General features: G+C 40.4%; 1 protein-coding gene across 1 annotated transcript in view; it reads left to right on the top strand.

Moving 5' to 3' along the window:
* Positions 1 to 723: 723 nt before the first annotated feature.
* Positions 724 to 11,035, top strand: part of BARX2 (BARX homeobox 2) — a 31,876-nt gene continuing 21,564 nt past the window's right edge. Inside the window, exon 1 of the mRNA XM_062508503.1 lies at positions 724 to 934. Within this exon, the coding sequence (XP_062364487.1) occupies positions 724 to 934 (211 nt within the window). The remainder of the gene's footprint in view (positions 935 to 11,035) is intronic.

Here is an 11,035-nt window from a genome sequence, read left to right as displayed (position 1 = left end):
GATTCTTGTCAGAGGCCACAGATGAGAAATAAAACTCAGCCCATAGCCTGGTAGGAAAACTTCCAGTGAGGAAGCCTCAGCACCCGTCAGCAGAAGGGGTTGAAAGCTCAACTTTGCAAAATCCAGGGATTTTTAGCAGGGATTCGCCAGAAAATAATCTCAGTTTATTGATGTCCAAGTAACGCCGCTCCGGGGAAAAATAACTTTTACACGGTGTTCCTGCAAGGCATCTATAAGCAGGATTTTTTTCCCGTCTGCCACTCTCCTGCACTTTGCGGCTCGGGAATAGGTTTGATGCCGGTCGGGAAAGCTGTCGGGGCCAGGAATGCGGCACTCTCCTCCGGCAGCCCGCATTGTAACTTTTTTAGATCATTATAATCTGGGGAGAAGAAAGGAGAAAGAAAAAAAAAAAGTACACACAACACACCCCAGTATCTTAAAATAGCGAGCAGGGAGGGGAGAGGAGCGGCGGATCCTCCCAGCCCGGCGCAGGGCAACAATGGGGCTGGCGAGGAGCAACGGGCGCCCTGATTGACAGCCTCAGCCTCCTAAAAAGGCCGCGGAGCGATGGGAGAGATGCTTATCGGCGGCTTTATATAGCGGGGAGCCGGCGCGGCGCGGCCACAGCGGCGGGGACAGCGCGGCCGCGGCGGGGACGCGCTCGGCCAGCCGCGAGCCCATGCGAGCCGGGCGCGGCTCTGGCCGCCCCGCAGGGGTCCCGCCATGCACGGCCAGCCCCAGCCCCAGCCCGGCCCGCAGCCCCCGGCGCGGCTGCCCGCGCCCGGCCGGCCCAAGGCAGGCAGGAGGCGCTACAAGACCTTCATGATCGACGAGATCCTCTCCAGGGAGACCTGCGACTACTTGGAGAAACTTTCGCTGTACTCCGTCTGCCCGTCGCTCCTGGTCCGGCCCAAGCCGCTGCACTCCTGCGCCGGTAAGCGTGACCCCAGCGGTGCCCGCGGCGAGGGTGCGGCGGGCGCGGAGTCGGGGGTCTCGGCGAGCGGCTCCTGCGTCTCCCACCGCGTCCCCCCCAAGCCCTGCCTGAACGAAGCCCGGCTTTCACGCTCCGTCCCCGCTGCCTGGGTTCGCCAGCGCAGGGATCGTTGTTAGTTACTATCGGTTTTTAGCAGCTATCGGTTAGTTACTATCAGTCTTTAGTTATTATCAGTGTGTAGTGGTGGAGTTGAGCCTAATCGTAGTCGGGGTGTGCGTTGGAGCCAATCTATATAACCAGTGCTAATGATAATGAGTTAAGGAGATCTAGAGGAGTCCAGTTCCTGTAGAAATCGTCTATCGTCTTATGCTCACTGAAATTTCTGATTTTTTTCATTTTGTCTGTGTGAAGAAAGAAATTAACAGAAATATTGGGAAAATGAGTCAAAAGTCTATAGAGGCAGTTTTTCTACCCTAAGTTGTCTTTTTCTTTGAAGGAAAGTTTATTTGAAGTAAGTTATTTGTAATAGCAAAGATGGGAAAATACTTGAAAAGATTTTGCGGGCACCACAAATAAATAGACACAACCATCTCTGCCCTGCCCAAGCAACACGATGAGCAATTGGGTCTTGACCATGGGCATTATAAAATTTCACAAGCAGACTGGTCTAATGTGAGCATTTAAAAATCCACATTAGAAGTAAAAATAGTATGCTTAGAATGCATCCCAGATTTTAAAAAATATTTTTAAAAATCTCTCTTTCTAGTAAAACAGGCATTTTTCTAGATTTCTGTTCTTCCCATAAGGCCCTACTTCCAATGGTGACACATAATGTGTCAAGAGAAATGACATGATGAATCTGCAACTTAAAAATGCATTGTTCAAAAATCTTATATATTGGAAAATATTTGTGAAGGACTAATTACCAATAAAAATAATACCTATTTCAAGGTCATAGAATTTTAGTTTTCCTCTTTCTTTTTGCTGGAAAACATTTCTTTTGTCCTTGTATTAGGTTGTGTTTAAAACCTCAAGGGCTGGACTTTAGCTTACGTTTGCTCTTTTAGTTTGTGATTTTTACTGCTGAATATACATAAGGATCTTTTCAGCTCTTAGCAGAGCTGTGCTGATAGAAAACTTGCTGTTAGGGTACCCTAAGAGTCTGACAAGTATAGTAAATCCTTGCTCCAAGCATAAATCTTCCTTCAACCTCAATATTTATTTTGTAAATACTCTTTATTAAAGATCTAGGAGAGATTAGGAGGCTGGATCAGAATTAAAACCCATGATGACCAGCTTTTGGGAAGAAGTTGCATGAACAGTGTGATCCTCCATCAACATTTATTTCTTTCAACCAATTTGTGTGTGACGTCCCTTGCCTTCCCTAACTAATCGCTGACATATTTTATACAAGAACTAGTTGTTAATCAAGATATTGTTGACAAGGGAATTTTTGAGACGTGATCCGTCACTACTGCGTCCTGAAATTCATTGCTTGGCCAAAACGTCCTGAAGGGGTTTGGTATGTGGCAGTGACACACGGAGCGCCCCATTCTGCCCGCGGACCTCAATCCACCAGGACAAGGAAAGAGGCTTTTCTCTCTTTCTGTGCGGAAAGAGGAAGAATTAGTAAAGAAAGTCCCTTTAGCACCCCAAAGGAATATTAATCTGGATATTATCAGTGTCCAGAAGCATGTACAACTATCTCGGCATTAAAAAATATGGTCTGAATGTCACCTAAAATATCCTCAGGATTTTGGATGGGTGAGGTGCTTCCTAACAGCTGGTTTGACTTTTACCATGGAAAAAAAAGAGAGACGAATTTTTTAAATACGTAGTTCTGGGTCAAGTATAGCAAGCATTGTCTTTGCAACAGTGATGTATATTCAGTAAATAATCATTAATAATCCTCATATGATTCAGCAGTGGATTGAGAGTGATGTTAGTGAGTCTCTTGCGGTTACTCTTCAATTAAAGCCTTATTTCTCTTTGTGCCTGGGATCTTTAATGAGTTTGTCCTCAAGGTTGTGTTTCTAGCCCAAGTTCTGGCCTGTCCCTATGTCAGGCCAGGCTGTGAATATCTACTTCTAATGGACTAAGGTGTATGGAATTGCAGCACTTGTGAAGTACAGAAAGAGATTTGCTGGTGGAATTTAAATCATGGGGGAGGCTGCTACCAAAGTCTACACTTCCAAATTGTCAGATTCTAAGGTTTATAGGCACAATTCAAGTCTTATGTGTATTAGGCAATGGGAATGTTTTCTTAATGAAAGGAAACTATTGGCTAAGAAATGGACAACACCTCAAAAGAGATCTAAATGTGAAAGAATTTGAAAAATACCCAATATAAATGTGTAACTAAACTAAAATAAAATAAAAAAATCCAAACCCACAAAGACACATACACAGACTGAAAATAAACTAAAAAACCCCTCCCAAACTACCTGGGGGCTAAAGGCAGAAATACAGCGCTAAATACTGTATGGCATTTAACTTACTGCCCGAGTTTCCTTTTCATCCAGAGTTAATCAGGAAGGGAGTGAGCACTTAGTCTCTTCATGATTTAAGAAAATTAGTCTTAACCTAAACAACAGAGATTTGTTAGTGTACTGTTATAGCTGGGACTTGGGGGCATTTGAAACAGTGACGAGTAACAAATTACTCCTGATAAACATCTCCTCCATGCCTTTTTCTCAAGGCAGGAGTCAGGGTTTGTAGATATTTTCATGGGCTAAAGAGTTAATATTTCTTTCATCTTGTGTGAAGTCAGAGAAGGCTGTATGCCTTTATCATTTATTTGGAGCTGAAAGACATAAGATGTTGTATGTGTGCAGCATGTGTGTTCAACAACATCCCTGGTTAAGTGAAGAGAGATTGGAAAACTTTGCTAACCCAATAGAAAAAGTTCTTCTTTTGGCTGTGATGAATTTCTGAATACTTAACTGAGTGCATCTGAACTAGAACAAAACTGATTTGCCAAGTAAAGGCAGAAGGAGGTGGAAGAAGCATTTGGGACTTTTCTGGTGCATCTTGAGGTCAAAGATTGACATATTAGTTGTGGGGAGCATTTGTGAGGTGTAATGCCAAGCCCACCGATGTCACCAGGGAGATTCCCATTGAAGAGAGCTTGGTATAAGCCCCAACCCAGTTTTGTTTTGGATTTTTTTTTTTTAAAGAAAACTGCAGTTCCCTGTGAAAATGTTCCAATATTCGTTTAAAAATTGGTATATGAACATGTATTGTGGTGTTTATTGAGAAAATAAACCAAGGCTGAACAAATACCAAATCTGTAACAAAATGCTAGTCTGGTTTCAGAGCCATTATGATTAAAATTTTAAAGACTAAAAATATTTTCAGATGGTGATTAATGCCACTTTGATTTATGACTTTTTGGGCTGTGATGGCTGGGTGAAAATTCTATTTATCTTGTTTCATGATAATTATATTTTTATTGGCTTTTTATATTATGTCACCATTAATTAATTTGTATAAGTAATGATACACTGTTCATATGTTTGGTTTGTTACAGTGATTGCTGACGGTTGCTTTTTGACCGAGCAGAATCTTGTAGGAATCACTTTTCAAATTGCCTTGATTTAATTTTTCAATTAAAAATATTTGTAGGCAAGCCTACTTCAATTCTAGTTTGTTTCCTCTATTTTTTATTGTCTTGATTTAGCAATAGATTTAAAATCCATTTCCCTTATTGGTGGTTTTGGGCATGATAAAGAATCAAAGGATGCTGTCAGTGTGTGGTGTTACAAGGTCAAATTAGAAAAGCTCCTTATTTATCAAAGGAACCAAAATAGTTTGAAAATTAAAACTAGGCTGGGGTGTGGAGGGGAGTTGTGTGCAATCCCTGGTCCTCGTGGAATTTGTGACATTGTGTGTTAGTAATCAGTAATATGGGTCTTGGATGGCCTTTTTAAATTCTGCAAATGAACTGAGATGGCTGGATTAAAAAGAATTGTGTTGCCTTCAATTGCAGAGTTCAGTTATTTCAGCAAAGTTGATAATACAAATTGTTAATTGTCTGGGCTGTGTATTCATTTGTACCAGGCCCTATTCCAGAGCTCATAAAAACCCTTCAAATTTGAATGTGTCTTAGTGGTTTATAATTTAAATCCTAATGAGACGCATAGTAATTGATGTCTATGCCAAGGTTTTTTACTAGTCCATATTCAGGTAGGGCTGTGTTGATTCCTCTTTAATTTCTATAGCAGAACAACACCTCTCAAGGCAAAAATATACCTTGGATCAGTGTGGCCTTGCTTATTTTCTGAGAGAATTGTCTGCTAAAATATAAAATATTTACCATGTTTTAGGTGAGTTGTGCTGAAGAGGATTCTACTGCTCTATGTACATTTAAAAGCACTGCAACTTCGGAAAGGGAATGCAGTCTTAAGTTTCTCCTTGTTTTTTTTTCTTTTTTGAAAATTTACTGCTCTACTTGCTGGTCTGTGCAAAAAGTTTCCTTTAAAGAACATTAATAATTATTATTATTTGCTCTCTTGAAATTATTATTGGGATTTTTAATTTGGTGATTGGATGTTTTGTTTTGTTTGGGTTTGTTGGGGGGATTTTGTGAGTTCAAGATGTTCAGGATTTTTGTGGTTGGGATTTTAATGTAGGCAGGTGTCTAGTACAGAATTGTTCAAATCTTGAATTCTTCTTTTCCAGTTCCATGTCTGTCTTCTGTTGTTTTATCTTAGGATGAAATTGGGAGCTGGTTATTCCAAAGGGGTCTTTTGAACTGCCATTTTCCTCATATAAATGATATTTTCTGGATTAAACTTAGAGGTACATGCTGGGGCCTTTGGGGAGTCATTGCTTGGGAAATGAAGTATGAGGTTTGGTCCTCACCCAGTCTCCTCAGTCTTTTTAGGAAACCATGGTGAGAAAGTAGATTTATTTTGACTAAAAATAGCTCAGTTTGTATGTGCGACCTCACAACAAGATTTCTTCTGATTATCTTCCAAAAGGGCTTGATGTGGCAAGGCTTGATTTTGATGTGGGACATTACTTAAAATTGGGGTGGATGCCATTTCTTTTGTTCAAACACTTGCTGGATATTTTCCTTTAAATTGAACAGATTTTGTTATGGAATTCCTGGGGGAAGGCAGAATGCTTGGGAAGGGAAAAGGGAATCCATGTAGTGAGTGTATTCCAGCACAGGGAAAAATGAGAAGCCAGCCATTCATCATGTTTCCAGTCTGGAAAATGACAGCTGGGTAAATCCCATTGAATAAAGCTGATGTGGAGTAGTGGGGGCATCTTCTGCCAGGCTCACTTGGACTTGAGCGTGTCCTGCATTCCCTGAGCCCAGCATCTGCAGCTGGGGTTGGATTGTCTCCCCCCAGGATGACTGCTGGGAATGCAGTGGTCTTGGAAAGAGTTTTGCTCCTGTGCTGTGTGAAGTGTGTGCTCACGAGATCTACATGTCTTAAATGGCTCCTGAGTCCAAGAAAAACCTGTGTTCCAAAATGTTGAAGGAAACAGGCCAAAATGAATCTGTGTGTTTATACAATAGGCACCAACCTAAATTGCAAAGCTGAAAACGTCTCCGTGTGGAAATCTGCATTGCTGCAAAGCTGTTTGGGATTTTTGCTGATTATTTGTGCAAACATATGAAGAAAAAAAAAGATACTTTGAAAACTGTCTGTATTTACCCAGTTTAGCTTACAAAGATCACTAGAATTCTATAGTTGAGTAGCAAAAAGTAAAGGCAAAATTAGAAAGGAATTTTATTAATCCTGAGAAATGCAAAGTGTTTCTTCTCTAGATGCCTTTGATCCAGTATTAGTAGAGATACTCAGTATTTTTAATAGATATAAGATAGTTCAGAGATGACATTTCTGCCTGGAAATGGCAGAATGTGCAGTCACAGTTACGCTGCTGTCTCTGAGCATTCCTCTGAAAACCAGAAAAGTCGGGATTTCCTGTCAGGACCGTGTCCCTGCTCCTGTAGTGGGATTTATTCGGCTGCAACATTGGGGAAATCTGAGTTTTCTCAAACTCTCCATAACTTCCTGTCTATTTTAGCCCTACAAGGGAAAGCCTGTCTGTGGATAAGGAATATTTTAACAACTGAGGTAAATGAAACAAACCTATGGACTGAAAGTGATTTCCTCTGTAATTGCTATAAATTGGGCACAACAGTTAATTTTATGGAGCCTAGTGTCTTTCAGGATGGCCATCTTGGGTTTTAAGTGTTTTGATGTTTTTAGTAGAAAATCTAGTTCAGAAATGCCCAAACGTGGCATTTGGGGGATAATAATGGGCTGGGTGATGATAAATAGGTACTTGGAGAAGTGCCTGCTAATTTTCCCTGTTGGATTATATGCAGTACTAGATGTGGCATTTCAGAAGGAAACCCAGATTCTAATCTGGATTTGAAAGCAGGTCTCAGGACTGAGCAGAGTAATCTTTCTCTGAAGAAATTTCAGAGCTAGATATTAAAATATCTGTAATAAATGATTTTGCTGTCTTATCTGGGTACTGTTAATAGTGAATAAAAGAAATTAATGAATGGCAAAACTACAGTGAGCAAACCAGAAGATCACACCCCAGTGATTGCAATAAAACCTACTGTGGCAAGTAATCAGCACTGTGGTTGTGGTTGGGCATGAATAAGCATTGTGGAGGAATGCTATAATAGGAGGCATTAATGAATCTAGGACTCCACTGGGAAAATTGACTCCTATGCCTCGTTTTCTAAAGCCTCACAGTTGGCTTGGAAGCACAGTTTAAATCCATCTGCACAGTGAGTTAGTTTTTAATGCAGCACTTCCTTTAAAACTGTCCTCAATTTGTCTGCTGCTCATGGAGACTGCGCAGTGCAGACTGAGTGCCATTATTTTGAGGACTTTTATTTAACTTGCTTCTGTAGAATACAGGAAAAGACCATATCATCCTGTAGAATCAATAACCCCCATCATTGCTGCCTTCAGGACAAGCTGGGCATGAACAAGGGCAAAAATCCTTGCTGGGGAATGTGGGGAAAAGTAATCCAGTGTTCAGAGCTGGTGTGTGGAGCTCCTATCATCCCACCAGGCTCAGGGAGCAGAGCAGGGCAGTAACTAAGGAGGCTTTGTATTTTTTCTTCTGTTGTGTTGAGCAGTACATTTCGTTCCCACCCAGGTGCAGTGACGGATTGCTCCCTGGATCACAGCTCTGGCAATATATGGGGTGTTGATTCACCTTCAGCATGGATTTTTCTGCTCATATAAGTATTGTGAGCAGGTTCAGGTGATGGAACAAAATCTGCCTTTCCAGCTCAAAGTCACTTCCACACCGTCGGTGCAGGCCTGTGGGGAAGGCAGATTTGCACACAATGGATGGCAGAGCCGGAATTGATCCAAGAACTGAGTTCTGGAGTCACTTGCTCAATACAGTGCCTTGAGTTTTTTCTAAATCCACTTCTGGGCTGGAGAAAGGCTCTGCTCTGGTTGCTCAGATGATTTAATTGCTTGATTCTGCTGATCTGCTTCTTCTGCTTCAGCCCATGATAACTTGTCCAGTGTTAGAAGTGACTGCAGCCCTGCTTGGAGCCACTGGAAACCTGGGCTTGCATTTGCAGGCCATGTACAAAATCTCATCCAAGTGAAAATAGGAGAAGTGAGAAAAATTGATGTTTTGGATTGTTGGTAGATTGAAGAAATAATCATTATGTGTCATTTTCAGTTCAGAGCAAAGCAAAATATTATAACTTTAGCTTGACAAGGGAGAGGTTTAAAAAGTGTGTGTATGTGTAAAATTAGATCAATTAGAAAATAATCAGGAACAAAATACTGAAAATTTGTCTTCTAAAGGCTGAAGCAAAAGTTTATAGCACTTTCCTCTTTATGAGACATTTGGCAAAGCAAATAGTTACTTTCAGTATTGCAGAATTTTATTTCTTTTTCTTTTTTAAGGAAAGTTACGACCAAACATTTTCAGTAATTTCCATGTAAGAATTGCTCCAGTTTGATTGCAGAACCTAGAACATGTTCAAGAGCTTCACTTGCTAGGAAATAACAGTTCCTTGGAAAATTTGGGACCTATTTTGTGATCTCAGTTGTACTTGTGTAAAGTCTGTAATAGAATAGGATCACAAGGACAAGCTAATGGGAGCTGTGAAGTCTTGTGTTATCCATTATTTTTTGGGTTCCCAGGACTGTGGGAGAATTTAGATGAGAGATTTCTAGTACAGAATTCCAAAAGCTACATTTTAATGACACCTTAAAAAACTACAGAGATTTGATATTAGGACCTGGTTAAGACAGTAATATTTAACATTTTCCAGTCTTTTCCCTTTTCCTCTGGCGCACCTTTACATTTTGACCTATTCTTGGCCAGAACACAGCTCAGAACAACACCCAGATACCAGCTGCAGATATTTCAGGTGTTTGGGAACAGCTGAGATCTATTTAAGTAACTAAAGAGAAGGGTGAAGAGCAGTCTTTCAGAAAAACACCCCCATCTTCCTGAACATGGACCCCTGAACTCATATTCAAAATCTTTGGACTGCAGATAGCACATCCAGAATGCTTAAAACACAGAACCCGAAAGAACCTTAACAAACAAGTCTGCTTTGTTTTTCATTTTCCTCTTTTAAAAAATAACACTTTTTTGTATGGAAGAAAAAACCAGTTTTTTAGAACTTCCCATACAACAAAATTACAATTCCCTTTGGAGATATATTAAGAGAAAATTTGCAAATATACAAGCAACAACTTTTCAGTCACCTTAATGTGTTTGGATGTGTATGTTCAGGTCTTGTCTTGTAAATTTATTTTTACATGCCAGTGGTTTCTGTTAATGTAGTTCATTGTCTAACTCCAACAGGACATACAGAGAAGGGGTTGACTTGGAAGTATTTATATTTGCCCTGTGTTTTGGAAAATCTTCCTATTCATTTTTTTGGATTTCCATCAGAATAATAGAGTTTACCATGTAATCACTAAGTCATCTTTAAACAGTTGGCCACCATTTGCCTTTGGATACTTCTTTTAATTATTATTTTGCAAGTCACAGAGCAATTAATGGCTACTTTTCTTGCCAGTGTTATTTTTCTTTTTTTAATTGGGATTTATTTCACCTTACAGAGGTTGAATTTCATCTGAATTAAATTTTAATAAACATCTTGAGAACTAATGTTGAAGCAACAAGTTCCTGTACCTTTGGGTGTGCAGATGCCTATTGCCACATCCAGTGTAGAGTTGCCTACATTGATCCGTTAAAAAACAGAGCTGTGTTGTGTGACCACAGAAGGGCTGAAACTTTAATAAAAACATGTCCTTTTTTTTTAGAAGACAGAGAAAAGTGTGTAATATGTTTGTGGTTACTTAAACAGGGTATTCTATGGCAGATTAACCTGTCATCTTTGAAATAAAATTAGCAGTGGTGGTACTTCATTATGGAAAACATCTCCTTGCATGTTGCACATAACATGATGTGCCTTATGGAGGGCCTAATGCTCTGGATGGTGTTTAATCCTGTGGCTCAAAGAGGAAAAATATGAAAAGGCCCCCTGAAATAGAAACCAGTAATGTAATAGTTGATAGAACAAAATGGTGAGAAGTCTGAAGCAAATGGGAATTTTTTGGCCAAAAAATATGCGAGTGTTTGTGAATGCATTTCCCTTCACCCTTCTGCCTGTTTCGTTCCAAGCCTCCTCTTGACAGCTTTTCTAACAGTTCATTTTGTTCCTGTGGTGACTAAGCTGTGGAGGAGCTGATATTTGGAGGCTTCTGTGGATAGTACCAGGAGGTTTGTGGCTCAGCTGAGTTGTGCTCTTGGCTTTCCTTGAGCAGGTCTGGTTTAGGTGGCTGCATATGGTGAAATTCTCCACCAAGGGTCAGGAAGCCCTGCCAGAAGTTAAAAGGGTTGGTTTCACCTTGTTGCAATAAATTACAGAGCAATCATAAATGATAGGAAGGAGTTTGATGAAGTGGGTGAGGAACAATTGATGGATTACTTTAGTTAAAATTACTTAGAGTCCAGGCCAACTCCCACTGAAGTCAATTAAATCGTAGCTGGATCAGGGCCATAATGAGTCAAATTCAATTATGCCTTAACTGTAAGCATTTTAAAGCACATTACTGTAAGGTAGTTCAGCAT

Source organism: Cinclus cinclus, chromosome 25, assembly GCF_963662255.1.
Source record: "Cinclus cinclus chromosome 25, bCinCin1.1, whole genome shotgun sequence".
Classification (NCBI taxonomy): domain Eukaryota; kingdom Metazoa; phylum Chordata; class Aves; order Passeriformes; family Cinclidae; genus Cinclus; species Cinclus cinclus.
The sequence above is the reverse complement of the archived record's forward strand: the minus strand, read 5'-3'. Positions and strand labels throughout refer to the sequence as shown.